Source organism: Gobio gobio (assembly GCF_949357685.1).
Source record: "Gobio gobio genome assembly, chromosome: 8".
NCBI classification, from domain to species: domain Eukaryota; kingdom Metazoa; phylum Chordata; class Actinopteri; order Cypriniformes; family Gobionidae; genus Gobio; species Gobio gobio.
Window position 1 is genome coordinate 21,521,552 of NC_137114.1, and position 17,402 is coordinate 21,538,953.

At 37.8% G+C, this 17,402-nt stretch overlaps 2 protein-coding genes across 3 annotated transcripts in view; one reads left to right on the forward strand and one right to left on the reverse strand.

The window, feature by feature from the left end:
• kmt2bb (lysine (K)-specific methyltransferase 2Bb) overlaps positions 1 to 10,212 on the forward strand; it is a 52,006-nt gene extending 41,794 nt beyond the window's left edge. For both annotated transcript variants that reach the window (XM_079824453.1, XM_079824454.1), the window contains exons 35-37: positions 613 to 696; positions 1,225 to 1,354; positions 7,363 to 10,212. In XM_079824453.1, the coding sequence (XP_079680579.1) occupies positions 613 to 696; positions 1,225 to 1,354; positions 7,363 to 7,638 (490 nt within the window). In that variant the 3' untranslated portion in view covers positions 7,639 to 10,212. The remainder of the gene's footprint in view (positions 1 to 612; positions 697 to 1,224; positions 1,355 to 7,362) is intronic.
• A 114-nt stretch (positions 10,213 to 10,326) lies between these two features.
• Positions 10,327 to 17,135, reverse strand: igflr1 (IGF-like family receptor 1). Its single transcript, XM_079824455.1, has 7 exons — positions 16,992 to 17,135; positions 16,468 to 16,648; positions 16,138 to 16,195; positions 15,884 to 15,995; positions 15,165 to 15,257; positions 14,228 to 14,365; positions 10,327 to 12,620 (listed from the first exon to the last, which is right to left on the reverse strand). Exons 1-7 carry the CDS (start codon positions 17,074 to 17,076, stop codon positions 12,298 to 12,300), a joined length of 990 nt encoding a protein of 329 aa, XP_079680581.1. The 5' UTR covers positions 17,077 to 17,135; the 3' UTR covers positions 10,327 to 12,297.
• Positions 17,136 to 17,402: the final 267 nt, after the last annotated feature.

Below are 17,402 nucleotides of genomic sequence, written 5' to 3' on the forward strand. Positions count from 1 at the left end.
GGTTTAACATCTCATCCGAAGGAATACAAATACAAAGTGGATTTTTGCTTTTTGCTTTGCCAAAAACAGCGACAACACATACCAAACTCAACCACAGTGTCAAGAGTCAAAGTAGACGTTGTTCACTGGCAGCCAATGAAATCCCATATTATGCAAATTTGTTAAAAGCCTTTGTAGGTTCATGCAGAACGATTTGTTTCAGTTCAGAATCGGCTCTTTCTTTTGGGAGACAATAATGGGCACTATGTATCTTTAAAACTTTGCAGACCTTTTACAATTTAAAGCAGCTATAGTTCACACTGGTAATATCTTAAAAAGCCTAATAGGGGCACTTTTTAAAGTAATTTAAGTAGGTCACCTTGAGAACTTAAATACGAATGCTGATGTATTTGCTTTTGTTTCGCAGATTGAAAAATTGACTTGCTTTTGATGACTTAAGTTGTGTTTTTTTGTGACATTGTGCTTTTCACATTCCTTTCCCCTTTTTTAATCTTTTCTTGGTTGTAATTCCTCTTTCTTGGCTAATTCTCTCAGTATTGACCTTTTTGAATGATTCATTAGGAAACTGGCTTAATCTCGTGACTAATAAATAAAATCAATTGCACTTTACAGACGTGCAACAAGTTTGGAGCTTCCTATGGCCATGCGCTTTAGACATCTGGAGAGGACATCCAAGGAAGCAGTTGGCGTCTACAGGTGGGTTAACAGTTGAGGAACTGAGTCATAGTTTCAGTTCCGTCTTTAAGCCCCATATTTGAGCAACATCAGTTGAGAAGTTAAGTATTGTTTTTACATTTTGCAGAAGTCAAAATGTCATTATCATATGTTGGGATGAATTCACCAATCGCAGGAAGGAAGAGTTTAGTTTTTGTTTCCAGGTGATCTCCCAGTAATAAAACCCTGTTGACTTGTCATAAAGATGCGCTTTAATTTTGAGAAACCCTAGGATCTTCAGAAAATACTTGTCTTCCCTTTTATACCTCTAATGACATATTGCAGTCTGGGTTCAGATAAGGTCTCCGTGGTTTATATATGGGGAATGTGTTTTTGCCATGGAAATTGATTTATAATCTTTGGAGTCTATTCTGACACCCTTTCCCAGTGCTCGGTTGGATTTGCAACGATTTAGTGCATTTTTGTTTTTCCTCCGTGTTCTCTGGTTGTGTTGCCAGTATTTTCATTCAAAACAACTCACATTCACTGTAAATGTTATCCCCGTCATAGGTCTGCAATTCATGGGAGAGGCCTTTTCTGCAAGCGGAACATTGAGGCAGGGGAGATGGTCATCGAGTATTCAGGCATCGTTATTCGTTCTGTTCTTACGGACAAGCGTGAGAAGTATTACGATGGCAAGGTAAGTGGAAAGGTGCCATTTTTAAATAGATGCATTTATTAGGGATGTCCCAAGCTGATCTCAAGGATCGGTATCGGGGCCAGTTTAGCATTTTATATATTTTTTTACTGATCGGTATCGGTTATCCTAAAGCCCCGGGTATACTTCAATTTCCATGTCTGGACGCGTCTTGTGCGCAGTCGTGTCCACACACCTTTCAAAGTATAACCAACCGCAGATGAGCACGGATGGCCGAGTTTGACACATGCGCAGTACAATTGTTGTGACCTTTCTGGCGCATGCACTGTTTTGCGTGCACCGGCCGCACCGACGGGGTGTGCAGACACCCGCGAACCCTCCTGAGCATAAAAATTATGTAGCGCGGACGGTGCACGAACGCGGACTGCCGAAGTATTTTTTGGGCTTAACCCTGTAAGACCCAAATATAGAAAAAAACCTGTCAAAATTGTTTCCACCTTATACATGTTGTTGTAGGAGGCCTCTAATGCAGAAATATATGTTTTTTTTTTACATTTTCGATCTTTTAATACGTTTTTAGGGGAATGTTGTAATATTGCAACGTTGGGTCTGTTGGGTAGCAGTGATTTCACTCACTGTCTGAATGAATGTAGAGAACATCTAAGGGTTAATTTGCAGGGTGTAATGATTATATTAGTAGCATATGTAACATATAAAAAATGTTTAGATTGTATTTACAAAACATGATTAACTGAATGAAAACTTTGGAATTTATGTAATTTAGCTATGTTCATAGCCATATTCAGTTATGATAGTCCCAAAGGCAGTTCTTATCCTCAGAGAAGCAGAGGTGGACATTGCACTTGCAGCAAAGTGTGTTGGTGTAGCCTTTACCACAGTGTCTGCGGCATCCTCTATTTTCGTCATATCTTCCAACACAAACTTTCAGAAATACTCCAGTGGTGTATTAAGCTCGGCATCATTAGTGATACGACCTGACAAATCAGTGTTTGGACTGATAAAATCACGGGGCATGGTTTGTGTTCTTGAGGGACTTGATTTTGTTGGCGTGATGTCCACATAATCATCAGATGGGTGGTCAAGGGTTTTTTTTTTTTTTTTACTTTTCCAGTTCACAGGCATCTCCACATTCGTTCAACTTGTATCAGAATCCATTTCAAAATCACTGTTCCCTTTTTGGATGCCATCAATGACATCATACACTTTGTAGATAATACAGTCTTTCCTGGCTGGTGACATTCTGAAATGGGAAAAACACTGGAAAAAAAACATTTTCCATATCCCAATGATACTTACACATTTAAAGAATTCACACGTTCCACAAAATCACACCATACCATCTGGCTAGCTTATTGTGCCCTCTTCTATCATGCTAATAGCACTATTACCCCCCACATTCCTGAACATTATCACCTGTCCCTCATGCAGGAAGCAGATATTTGGGCAAACAAAGCCGATAAAAGAAAACCAGTTAAGTGTGTTTTATAAATGATAAGAGACAGATAGTTTCAAATACTGCTAAATAAATACTTTCAAATTCTCAAAGAAATAATGTATTCCTTAATTCAACTTGAACTTATTTAATAATAATTAAATGATGATTAAAACTCAAAATTGTAACAAAGATGACATTTTAAAACTTGCAAATGATCAAAAACATTTTCTTTTAGTATTTACTTAACATGGAACAGGTGAGAAGTACATTTCATCCATGTAATATGCAAGGTGCACGGGTAAATTTTGCTACCCCTTTCACCCAATGTTGTAAAATTACAACATTGACATTACAAGCTCAAAATCTAATATGATTTAAGTATTCAACAGTACCTTAATATCTGCAGGATCTAGACATAGTACAAATCACATAAAAAAATATTTGGGGGAATTTTACTTACTTGAATGTCGATTTATCCAGTCCAGTAAAACTTAATGATCTGCTTCAAGTCAAATCCGCAGGTTGTGTGAGTTCGTGGCCAGGTAAACAGGCCTATTCACACAATTTTTCCACCCATTAGCATTGCAAGACTGAACAATAGGACCTATTAGTTGTGTAAATGTGGTCTTGGAGAGAAAAAACTGCCATTATAATGAATGACGCTGTTATGCTGCACAACGAAGCTCTTACTGTATTCATGTCCATGTCGTGTTTGCTGTTAGTTGTGGTGAAAGCATTTTGAGAGAGAAAACGCGCTGCAATGACAGAGTCGACGTGACTGGGACTGTTTATTCAGAACTCTCAGCTACAAATAAGCTCGCGTTAACAGCACAGCGCTCTCAACAACTCAGTACAATAAATGTAGAGAACCCCGTCAAAATGATGGCTAGACTTAACTGATGTTTCAGGAGTTTATTGAAACCGTTTATCTCCAAAAATCACCGTGAGAACTGAACAAAAAACCTCTTACACAAACTCTCTCTCCATAGCACTATCAATAACAATACAGCGAAATACACAAACATACTCATTTCAAATGACAGTAAACAAGCACATACACCCCTATTGTCTTTTCGGGGGGTGCTAAACAAACTGTAAACTTTAAATCCGCTTAAACCCACTGAATGATGAACCGCAAGCTCTCACGAGCGCTCCCTCTTTTTTCAAATCGCTCCGTAGACTGCAACAACCGTCAAAATAAAAGTCCCTACTTATTTACACAGATAATACAGACCTAAAACCATTTAAATGCACAGAAATGTAAAAAATGTACACAAAAACAAATTATAAGATACATTACAATGAAGTCTGTTACAATAAAACTTCCTCCAGCTCTCCGTGTTTCACGAGTTCCCAGTCAGTCTCTCGCTCTCATGCATGCAGTGCCTCGCTAAACCACGCCTCCTCCGCAACATAATCTAACACTTATTTCAAATGCAAAGATGTCAGCCAATCGCAACAGTGGGCGTTTTTACTGAAGTCTCACAGCAGACACGCCTCTTGAAGCAGGGCATTCAGCCACAGGGCAAACATCAATATAGAAAAAATGCCTTTTATTTCTAAATTATGACATTTTTTGATGTAAAAATCATACTAACAATATAAGTACACCTCAGGAAACATTATAAAATAATAGAAAAATGCCATGCCATGGGACCTTTAAGAAATGACTCAGACTGTGTAAATATGCTTTCAGTTGAGGCGAATGAAGTCTGGTTTCACGTTACTTTCACGTGCACCGCCGCAGCGCACACACACAGTCTCTAGACCAGAGCCGTTGACTAGAGACACGAGACGAGAGCGGAGTCGGCGCATGCAACAAAACATATCGGACCCATTTAAATTCTGCACGGAAGGCTTTATTTCAAAGCCATATGGAGGAGATAAGAAGGAAACTCTGGCTTTACCAAACAGAAAGGCTCTAGTCAAACTGTGATATTAATGAAACGCTATTGGCTGTTTCAAAAAAGGGGAGGAGCTGCTAACAGCTGGAACTGTTTCAGGGGAAATTACGTCAACACATTGAATAATGCTGCGTGTTTCAAGGCACTTCAGTGGGCCTTTAAGAGGGTACGCCAACCGTCATTAAAAGGAAAAGAAGAAACTCAATGTGTGCGCGTGAATACGGTCTGTTGTAACATGTCACATCCACGTTCAAGGTTCTGTGTTTAGCGTATTTGATGAGCACTTTTGTAAAAAAATCACTTGAAGGTGATTTATTTACTGTTTATTTTGATCTACCATCTGTATTTGAGATGTGCACTAGGAAAATACAATATTCAATGACTCGGATCGGGGGCACAAAAACCTTCCCTAGTATTTATTACCATCTCTCAGTCGATTACCACCATGTTAAACAACAAATGGGTTTTTGGTATTCATATCTCTCTGTTTTTACTCCTCAAAATCTAAAGAAAAACAAAAAATAAATAAATGTTCCTTTAAAAAGTGTGCCTTTTTATTCATTACTAGAATACCAAAAAAATGTACTTTATTATAATCCAAAAAAAAACATTTTAAAATTATTTCTGTCATGTTTCTCATATTGCCTTTAATTTGTTTTCACCTCAATTTATATTATTTTAAAATACAGTAAAAAATATTGTGAAACATTATTACAATTTAAAATACATTTAAAAAATATATTACAAGAGAAAAATGTTGATTTATTTCTGTGATGTTAAAGCTGAATTTTGAACATCACTACGATTTTATATGATACCGTTTTTATTCCTTTTATTGATGAATAGAAACCATTCATTTCAGCATTCAAACTTGATTGTATAGATGTATTTACTGTCAATTTTGATCAATTTAATGTAGGGCTGCAACTAACGATTATTTTGATAATCGATTAGTTGGCAGATTATTTTCCGATTAATCAGATACAATTTTATTGACAAAACACACCATTCCATATCCTGCCCAATACTGTCCTTCAAACAAACGTGTCAGCTGAGTGCAATGCAAACATGCATAGTGAATATATCTACCATTACATAAATTAACCATGGTTTTACAACAAATAAAAGCAAAATAATAATAATAAATCAATAACAAGGTTATTGAAGTTATTCCATGGTAACCACATATTAACTTGTCTGGCTATCACCAGACCAAGCTCAATTTAAAATTGAACATTGGTCTGGAGAGTCTGCTCTGTATTTTCTACTGCACACGCGAGCATAAATGCGCATAAATTAAATTACTCTGTACGCAATTGGATAGTCCTTCAACCAATCAGACGACAAGAGGCGTGATAAACAAGCATAATTCAAATTACTCTGTACGCAATTGGATAGTCCTTCAACCAATCAGACCACAAAGGCATGATCAATGGACAACGATGTTAATCTATGGTAGCTTGATATTATAATATTGACGATATATGGTTATTACCTACCACTCAAACATTGAATTGAAGTATCATATAGATTCCGTAAAACGGGAACCAATAGACTAGGCTAATATAATGACGCTGGCTTGTAAACGTGAGCATCGCGATCATTTGGCGTTTGAAAAAAATAAAACCCATGAAATTATATTCATATGACATGCTGAAACATGAGCCACTGTACCTGGGATGAAGACATTTCACACGCGACGCAAGCAGAACACCTGCATGTGAACTCATGCAGTGTTCAGGGCTATCACGCCGCATTCACACGGGCCGAGAAGCATTGACGCCGACGCCCCGTGTGAATGCGGCGTCATGGTTGTCATGTCAACAAATGCACGTGCGATGCATCGACTGATGTAAGATGACAAGAGTTTACGACAGTAGTAGAGGACAATACTATTTCCCAACTGTAGGGGGACCCCGAGAGCAAAGCCTACCTAGTGCTGCTTTAATCAATACGGCAAAAGCATGGTTCATTTTCTTAAGGGTATGTCTGTGCTAGACATTATAAAAAAAGTTAGTACGCAAAAGGAGTTTAAAGCCCTACATTAAAATGATATTAAAGAAATACAAAAACACAAAAAAACACAAATTCAGTGTTACCACATAAGAGGAATGTTCTGCAGGATCACGCACACATTCGCTCTGGACACAGTATCCTGTTACTGTTATTTTGTTTATCCTGTAGAAACGTCTTACATTTATATTCAAATGACACGCTGTTATCCCTGTACAGTTACTACTCTCATAAAATATATGAATTACGTGTTGACTTTTAAACCTAAATTTAGCAGCTTAAAATAAAGATTCCTCATGTTTCTGACACTTGTATCATGTGCCTTTTCTGCAGCAGCTCACTCTGTTTTCACTCCACTATTTCTAGATGCACATTTAGTCCATAGAAATGCATTATTCAGTGCTGTAATTTGTATAATGACTTTCATTATCGATTTTATCGACTAGTTGTTGCAGCTCTAATTTAATGCATCCTTGCTGAATAAGAGTATATTGATTTCTTATTAAAAAAAAAAAAATTCCTTGCCATATTTTTCTGTATATATTCATATGGTTTAGATTAATTATTTGTTTCATTATTTTACATAAAAACATCTTTTGGGTTCACCCTGTACTAGATATGTGTCAGGGTTTGAATATCAGTCTCATACCACCTCTTTCCTCTGCTCTTCCTACCAGGGCATTGGATGCTATATGTTCCGCATTGACGACTTTGATGTGGTAGACGCCACGATGCACGGCAATGCAGCACGGTTCATCAACCACTCCTGTGAACCAAACTGCTACTCTCGAGTCATCAATGTGGAGGGTCAGAAGCACATAGTCATTTTCGCCTTGCGGAAGATCTACCGTGGAGAAGAGCTGACCTACGACTACAAGTTCCCCATTGAAGATGCCAGCAACAAGCTCGGCTGCAACTGTGGAGCCAAGCGCTGTCGACGCTTCTTAAACTGAGGAAGAGTGATGGAAAAGTTGCAGTGCAACTGCACGACAATGGAGCTAGACGGGTAAAACACTGGGCCGAGGCTTGACGGGTAAAGGGGGTCCAAGCGGAGGGTTTGAAAGCTCAACAGTCACCCCTTCAAAGTCCTTCATTTAAAAGGACCACTAACTTTTAAACTGCTGTTGTGGAGCCATTCATGTCCTTGAATAGTGATTCCTGCCAACCTACATTCAGTCCAGTAGAACAGATAACGCATGAGTTATGTGTGGAAACATGATCATGGCCTTTCAAGAACATTTCCCGTTGTGCTACATCCTTTGTGGTTCACTGAACGTTTTGTCGGAATATTAGTGGTTTTGAAAAGAGTCTCGGTCTCAGTCATAGCAGTGGTTTTTTTTTTGTTTTTAACCAGTTCATAAGCAGCAAAGTCAAACAAAAAAGCGGCAAAGATTGAACTTTAGCCAGAGTCGTTGTATGTTTTGCAGCAAAATTGTGACTACTTTTAAATTATTCCTGTAGGCGTTTTTATGCTTTTTAAAAGCTGAATAGAAATGGCCGCTGCCAAGATTTCAGGGCATTCTGTTCCCGTAGCTGACCTTTAAATCTCAAACCTCCTTTTTTTTCTTGTTCTTCTTCGAGCCGACCTTAAAATGCTGGATTCTGAAGATCTGAACAGAATCGCCTCTGTGCTTGAGAGAGTTTTCGGTGCGGACCACGTAGTGTGCGAAAGCTCAGCGGCAGTGAAGATACTCTGTAAAAACATGCATATTACTAATCTAATGATGTGAACGTATTCATTCAGATCTGTATCTATCGATTTTATTTTAGATCACACTTTTGTGTTTAACTGAGAAAGACTCACACTGCTCAGGACAACATTGTAAACCCCTCAGTATAACCCTTGGATCCAGTTTCACTGATACGTTGTTGAAGCATCTAGTGGTCTTCTCATCCGCTTGAAAACCCCTATAATCTTCTCAAAGGCTTTTATTTGTAACATTTTCTTTTTTAATAATTTATTTTCCGTCGCGTTTTTATAGGCATGTCTAAACACTTTGTTATTTTGGTCTAAAACTGTATAGGTGGTTTTTAAACTTGATGACCTCCATGGTGCTAAATCAAACATAAAGTCCTAAAGGGGAAACGACGTACTTCCTCTGTTCCATGTCTCTAGAAAACGGATGCAAGCTGTAATTGCTGCAACCGGTGTTAAAATAGCGAAGCAAAACCAGAAATGCTTTCTAGCAATGTGCCCATATATGTCTATGGTGTGTTCAAACCCCATTCCGAATACTCAAAAGAGCAACGTTTTAGCATGTTTGTGCTTTTTATACCTCTTGAGAGCCTTGTGTCGAATCAAAATCATGCCTGGAGAAGCGTAGAAGTATATTTGTGTTTCTTTTCATCGTGTAGTAGAGGACACTACTTAAGCTAATCGTGACTAACCGTATCCTCATTGCGTCACAGCTTTTAAAGGTGTGATGACGTCGTGGATTGTTCCTGCAATAAAATCATTTTTTTGCCACAATTGCACATACAATTGGAGCTCTACATTTACTGCTTAAAGTGTCCTATAGATGTAGGACCGCAAAGGCGATGTATACTGGTGACTTACAGAATCTATATATATATTTATAGAAGAGTTATTGAAAGTTTTTCAGCAGATGGTGGCACTCGGCACCTTAATTTTCCTCGAGAGATGTGGAGTTGGTTATCTTCTTCATGTAGGAAAAAATCAAGCTGATGCCATCGTTCATCGAAGCGTATAAAAGATTGTTCGGACTGTAGAAGCGTTCTATTTATTCCTGTTTGTCTTTAATGGGGGTTTATACCCATAGGTCTGTGCTTTTTGTATGTGACCAAGGTCTTATCAGAGTTTTCTTCAGGGTTTCCCCCTCCCCCCCTCCATTTTATTTCCTTTTTTTAACTTGAACATTGAGGACGAGTTCTTGCAACGTGGCCTTTCTTACAAGGTGATGTTTTGAGCCAGCTGTTTGTTTTATGTGTCTTAGCTGTCTGCTTTTATTTGACTTCCTAAAAGGAGTCGTTTTCTTCCCCCTAAAATCACGTCATCATCTCCAGCTTTTTCTTTGTTTCCCGTGTTTTGTGTGGAGTGGGCGTCTCCATCAAGAAACTGAAATTTAGCAGATCTCCGATTTTAATCAAACCACCCCAGACTTGCAAGGATTCTACCTCAAGCTGTTCAGACAACGTCAAGTAATACTAATGCAAAACTAGATTTGCTTGGTCTGTTCTGTCATGCAGAGTCGGCTCTTGTGCAATGAAGGATGCAAAGCACTAGTCAGGACCTCCTGTGATAATGTGTTTCCCAGAGCTTCTTGGGAAAAGAAAAATCTCTCTGTTCCTGTGTAGGTTATTTAAAAAAAAAAAAAACAACAGCAACAACAGCGTTGTGTTGAAAGACTTAAAAATAAAAAAATAAAAAAAAATGTCTTTGCTACCTTGTACAGACGACCCCTAAGTTTGTAAATAGTTGTATACATATTTCTAAACCTGTTTAATTTTTCTATGCACTTTTTTTATTTATAATGTTTTTGCTTAATAAAGATGTACAATGTTTGAACAAAGTTCAAGATTTGTTGTGGTCTTTGAGCCGAACGTACAAAAGCATCAGTTGTGCACCAAAGATTTGTATATGATTATGGCATTAAATAAGAATAAAAAAAACCCTAAATTTTAGGAATTGGAGTAGTAATTTAATAAAAAGGCAGAATATGAATTATGCAGGTAACATTTTGATATACACAAAACTAAATATGTAGCATAGATGTGATCTAAAGTGAAAATGGAATGTTTAAGGAGTGTTTCCTTCGATTCTAAATGCTTCCACATGGGCTCCAGACGCACACATCTGTTACACATTATTCAGGGGTCTTTTTCTATTATGATTTCAGTCAACACAACTCTCTCACAACTTGTCTTGGAACACCACAGTAAATTGCGCATATCTCAAGATAAAACTTAACCAGATTTCAAGTGTTGAATAGTTACGAATTGCAATGACAACATTATCATTTAGAAGAAGTACAACCCCAAATCAGAAAAAATTGGGACAGTATGGAAAACGCAAAAAAAAAAAGAAGTGATTTCTAAATTTACTTTGACTTGTATTTCATTGCAGACAATATGAACACAAAATATTTCATGTTTTGTCTGGTCAACTTCATGTCATTTGTAAATATGCATCATTTCCTGTCATTCAGACCTGCAACACATTTCTAAAAAAGTTGGGACAGGAGCAATTTAGGGCTAGTAATGAGGTAAAATGGTCAAATAATGATGTGATTTGAAACAGGTGATGTCAACAGGTGATTGTAATTATGATTTTGTACAAAAGCAGCATCCAAGAAAGGTCTAATCCTTTAGGAGCAAAGATGGGCCGAGGATCGCCAGTTTGCCAACAAATACGTGAGAAAATTATTGAAATGTTTAAAAACAATGTTCCTCAAAGAAAGATAGGAAGAGATTTGGATATTTCACATTCAACAGTGCATAACATAATTAAAAGATTCAAGGAATCTGGAGGAATTTCAGTGCATAAAGGACAAGGGCGCAAGCCTAAGCTGAACCACCGTGATCTCCGATCCCTCAGGCGGCACTGCATCAAGAATCGTCATTCATCTATAAGCGATATCACCACATGGGCTCAGGACTACACTGGCAAACCTTTGTCAAGTACCACAATACGTAGTTACATCCACAAATGCCAGTTAAAACTGTACTGTGCCAAAAGGAAGCCCTATGTTAACAGTGTCCAGAAGCGCCGTCGACTTCTCTGGGCTCGGAGGCATCTGTGATGGACGATCACACAGTGGAAACGTGTACTGTGGTCAGATGAATCAGTATTTCAGGTATTTTTTGGGAGGAATGGACGCCGTGTGCTCCGGACCAAAGAAGAAAAGGATCATCCAGACTGTTACCAGCAACAGGTCCAAAAGCCAGGGTCTGTCATGGTATTGGGTTGTGTCAGTGCCCTTGGCAAAGGTAACTTGCACTTCTGTGAAGGCACCATTAATTCTGAAAAGTACATAGAGATTTTGGAGCATAATATGCTGACATCTTTTCCAGGGACGTCCATGCATATTTCAACAAGACAATGCAAAACCACTTTCTGCACACATTACAAAGTCCTGGCTGCGGAGGAAGAGGGTACGGGTACTTGACTGGCCTGCCTGCAGTCCCGACCTGTCTCCAATAGAGAATGTGTGAGGCATTTTGAAGCGCAAAATGCGACAACGAAGACCCCGTACTGTTGCCAACCTTAAGACTTGTTTGCAGGAAGAATGGGACAAAATTACAACTGAAACACTTCATCACTTGGTGTCTTCAGTCCCTAAACGTCTTTTAAGTGTTGTGAAAAGGAATGGCAACATTACAAAGTGGTAAATGCTTTACTGTCCCAACTTTTTTTAAATGTGTTGCAGGTCTGAATGACAGGAAAGGATGCATATTTACAAATGATATGAAGTTGACCAGACAAAACATGAAATATTTTGTGTTCATATTGTCTGCAATGAAATACAAGTCAAAGTCAATTTAGAAATCACTTCTTTTTTTTCTTCTTTTTTTTTGCGTTTTCCATACTGTCCCAACTTTTTCTGATTTGGGGTTGTATAATACTGGTTTGTTTTCTTACAATACCACACAAATTATTCTTCGACACCAGCAGGGAGTTTTGCCAAGATCTCCACGGCATCGTTGCGACTGATGGTGGTTAACAGCTCAGCGAGGTGGCCGACGGTCCACTCTGGGTTCTTGGTGACGACACCCTCCAACACGGCGACAAGGGGACTTTTGTGGTCCTTCATGGAATATGCATAATTGATCCAGGCAAAGGAAAAAGAGCACTGGGCGGCAAGGTGACGTGTATTCTTAGCACCGGAGATGTCCGGGTCTAATACCTGCATAAGCTCCTCAAGAACATCCAGGTTATTCAGCACGGTTTTCAAAGGCGCACTCTGGATTTTGGGAGCTATGAATAGAAATGTAAAAAAATTAGGGGTTGCACTTTATTTCGATAATCCGCGGCCAATTATAAGTAACTTTGCTACTACATGTCAACTAACCCATTCATTTATTATTATTAGGTTAAGAGTTAAAGGTACACTACACTTTTGTTTTTTTTTAAATAGGCCCATTTTCCAACTCCCCTAAAGTTAAACAGTTGAGTTTTACCGTTTTCGAATCCATTCAGCCGATCTGAATCTGATGAGACCATTAGTATCTCGCTCAAAAAAATGACCAAATAGTTTCGATAGTTTTCCTATTTAAAACTCGACTCTTCTGTAGTTGCACTGTGTACTAAGACTGGCGGAAAATGAAAAGTTACGATTTTGCAATGATATTATGCAACATAACCAATGTGACAACCTGCTTGCCCAGGGAGCATGCTGGGTACTATTTTCAGGTGCTGCGTAATATCCTGTGTAATGAGAGAATAGTTCCTAGCCATATCGGCCTAGAAAATCACAACTTTTAATTTTCCGTCGGTCTTAGTACACAATGTAACTACAGAAGAGTCAAGTTTTAAAGGACAACTCCGGTGAAAAATGAACCTAGGGGTGATTAACGCATGGTTACCGAGTAGATCATTCTCTGGGATGCGTTTTCATGAAAATCAAATGTAAAGAGTTTTATCTAAAAAAAAAAACGATTAGCTTATAACGCTAGTATATGGGGAACAGAATAAGTAAAATTAAATTGCTAGTTTATACCACTTACAAGGCTCAAAATAGCCTCACACTATCATGGTAGCATAATGAGGGTCCCTACATGCAAACCGAAGCATTGAGAACTTTGTAAGTGTACAAACAGTTTAATAAGAAGATACTTTATAAAGACAGTACATTACGCGTATACAGACAGGAGCCATCTTGGAAAACAGTCTCGACGAATCGAGCAACGAACGCTATTTTCGAGCCTTGTTAGTGGTATTAACTAGCAATTTAATTTTACTTATTCTATGCCCCACAGACTAGCGTTATAAACTAATCTGTTTTTAGAAATAATACTCTTTACATTCAATTTTCATGAAAACGCATCCCAGAGAACGATCTACTCGGTAACCATGTGTTAATTACCCCAGGTTCATTTTTCACCGGAGTTGTCCTTTAAATAAGAAAAATATCGAAGGTCTTTGGTCGTTTTTGAACGAGATGCTGACGGTCTAATCCAATTCAATGATCAATGCTAAGCTATGCTAAAAGTACTACTGCCAGATTCGGAGACCGGCTGAATGGATTTGAAAACAGTAAAACTCAACTGTTTAACTCTAGGGGAGTTGGAAAATGAGCCTATTTAAAAAAATAAAAAAAAAAGTGGCGTGTTCCTTTAAGGTTAGTAGAATAAGATGACATGTACTTGCATATGATGTCTGCATCCTTAAAATTACCATTAAAAATAGTGTTTGCAGATATTAGGCAAACAGTACTAATACTGTAATGACTGCTAGTTAACATTTATTTGCAAAGTTACTTATAGTTGGTAGAATGTGGACTATAGAAATGTTACAGGATATGTTATGGAAATGTGGTTTCATCTAGGGTCAAATGAAACTAGTTTGTTTTTTCGTATACCCACCTAACAGATACGCCGATCCAGTACTGTGATCGTTATTGTCGCTTTCTTTGATCATATTGTATGAGATGGACTGTTCATATCTGTTGATGCCCTTTTTGGACAGGCTTTCCCGAATTGTTCCATTACGTTTTTGAAATTCTGTGAAACATAAGAGATTCCTGTTATTCCTGTTCTTTAATCTTGTGAAATACATATTGCAATGTAGTAGCACTCAAGACTTTGTGATGTAGCAATTGCAAAAATGTAATACTAACATTATGACCTAATATTGTGTTGGTCCTAGCCTGGATGCCAGCCGAACTTAGCCCCGCCCACAACATTTTAACTCAGGCAGTTCGGTCTGGAATTGATCCGTAGAGAAGTAATTATGCCCGAACAGAAACTGTTCGGACCAATGAAATTGTGAGGGCGGGCTTTAGACATTGATGGACAGATGATAAACAGTAACGTAAGCATCCACGTCACCAAAGAGCGCATGGGTTTAATTTTTTCTAATCCTAAACGGAGAACTTGTTCGTATATGCATTCACCTTTACTATTTCTCTCAGAAATGATGATCGTGTTGGTAAGTACTCTGTGTATCCTTAAATTATTTTTTACAACACCGGCAAAGATCGTTTACACTCATCTTTTTCTTCTAACGTTAGACTACTTATTCCAGCGCGCGGGCAGACAGGGTTGCCAAGTTTTTACAACAAAACCCGCCTAATTGCTACTCAAAATAGCCAAAAAACAAGCCCAATAGCTTTCTGCGGGGGTTCTCTGGGGAAAAAAAGGCATTTGGGGGGTAAAATATGTGTTAATTTGGCAGGGCTGCCTGCTAAAATTTGCATTCCTGGGTCTGTATTGAATCAGCCTCAGTCATACATGACAGGACACATTAATAATGATTCAACTTTCAGGATATCCTTCAAATGTGTTTTTTCCTGCAACTGACCTTTATTCAAATGGTTGATCCTCCTCCTCTTGATAACCAAGAACAAACATACCAGAGTGAGAGCAGATAAAATCCCTAAACATATATAGATCGCTGCAAAAATGCAGGAAAGAGAGAGAAAAAAACCCCATCAAATTTACTTTTGTTTAACAAAAATGTTTAACATTTTTTCTTTCTCTCGACTCATATTGTGTGTCCGTATTGAAAAGGCTACATTTTAACAGATACATTTGAAAAGATAAAGAGCAACATCAAGCACTGAATACTGATATACTGTAAATATGTACTCTACTGTTCAAAAGTTTGTGGTCAGTTAAATTTTTTTAAGAAATCAATACATAATAAATTCAGCATGCATGCACTGGAGTTATCAAGAGTGACAGCAACACATTTTACATTGTTACAAAAAGCTCTATTTAAAATAAATGCTGTTCTTTAGAACTTTCTATTCATTAAATAATAGCCTACTGGGGAAAACATATCAGGGTTTCTACAACAACAACAACAAAAGAATCAAGCAGCAAAACTGTTTTAAATATTGATAAGAAATGTTTCCAAATCAGCATATTAGAAATTTCCAAGGATCATGTAACTGAAGACTCGAGTGAAAATGTTGTTTTTTTAATACAATATCTCAAACTTTTGAACAGTATATATGTATGGTATTTGTAAAGATGAAGATACTGAAAAATGAAAAATACTGAAATGCCAAACAATACCTGTCACATTTATGGCATGATGGGGGTTTTGAAAGGGGGTCGGAGTTGGAGTTGGAGTTAGAGAGGTTGTTGAGCTGCCAAAAGAGGAATTTATGGAAGTCCAACTCACAGTCTAACAAAAAAAGAAAAAGTTTACACTAAAAATGTAATTTATTAAAGCATAAAACATCTTTCAGTATTAGATGAGAGAGCACTATTGGACAAAGGGAGAGCTAACTCGAAGAAAAGTTAGTATAACAATCTTTATAGCCTACTGTTTTCACTGTGGTCGGCAACGGCTGAGGGATGCATGTTCCTTTGAAAACCTGCTCTCTGCAAAAAGGAACATATCCATATCCAATATCAATAATTGTAGGAATAAAAGAGACAATTTAAAGCTCACTTTTATACTGTATTGCGCTACTTAAATGGGATCAAAATAACACGCAAACCGTTATAATTAACTCGCTTTCGATTTTCAAGTTTAAAGATTATCGTACACTTAATTTATTTTAGTGCTGGTAAAAAAAACAATACGGTCAAAACTAGTAGGCTAGTCTATATGAACAAAGGTTTTTTTTTTTTTCAATCAAAGTAAAACATACCCTTGTTTACAGCAGATGGTATCAGAAGTTGTGCTGCATGCAATAAACTGTGTTATGCAAGGGCGACAGGTTTGGCATTTATCGGAAGATCCGTCGTTAAATGTTCCTTGTCTGCATGGTCTGTAAGGTGACTGGGTGAGTTGATTGTTGGACCACCCGCAATTTTTATTAAATTCGAAACCTGCGGTCAAAACAAAACGATGAGTAAAATGTTTCTTCTTCTTTTCCAAACATATTGTTTTACAAAGTTTAAAACTATTATAAATGTTTGCATTTGCGGTCACTTGAGGACGAAACAACAACAACGTCGATGTATGTACGGCTACAGTGTAGGCTACCACTTTATTATATTGTAGGATTCGCATAACACGAATAGGCTATATCATAAAAAAATTTTTTTTTGCTTTTGGCTTGACAAACTGCGCCACTAAAATCAACTAGGCTATAGCCTACTCTTTTTAAATGTAGCTAAATAATGGACTAAGAGGCGATTTAGCGAACACTGAATTTGAAACTTAACGTACCTGCGCGGATTGCATATTTAGTCTTACAAGGCTGACATCTACCAGCATCCAAGAATTTCTCATCTATACAATGTAGAGTCATCATTGACGCTGATGTTGTGAACGGTCCTTGACGTGTCTGCTGTGCACTATAGCTCGATTCTGTCTGACAGTCTGAAGAGAACCAGCATTGAGCTGAAGGTGGAGGAGGAGGAGTTGGCGTGCTGTAAACTTGTTAACATTATTAAACCGTGCATAACCATTTCAGACATTGGTAGGGTTGCCACCTTCAGTGTGGCAAAATAAGGGACACCCATGATTCACGACAATATAACATATAAAATGTTATATTATTTTACATTTGATTATTTAATTTATTTCTAAATAACTCTTTAGTAGCCTATTTGGTGCACTTTAAAGGGACAGTTCACC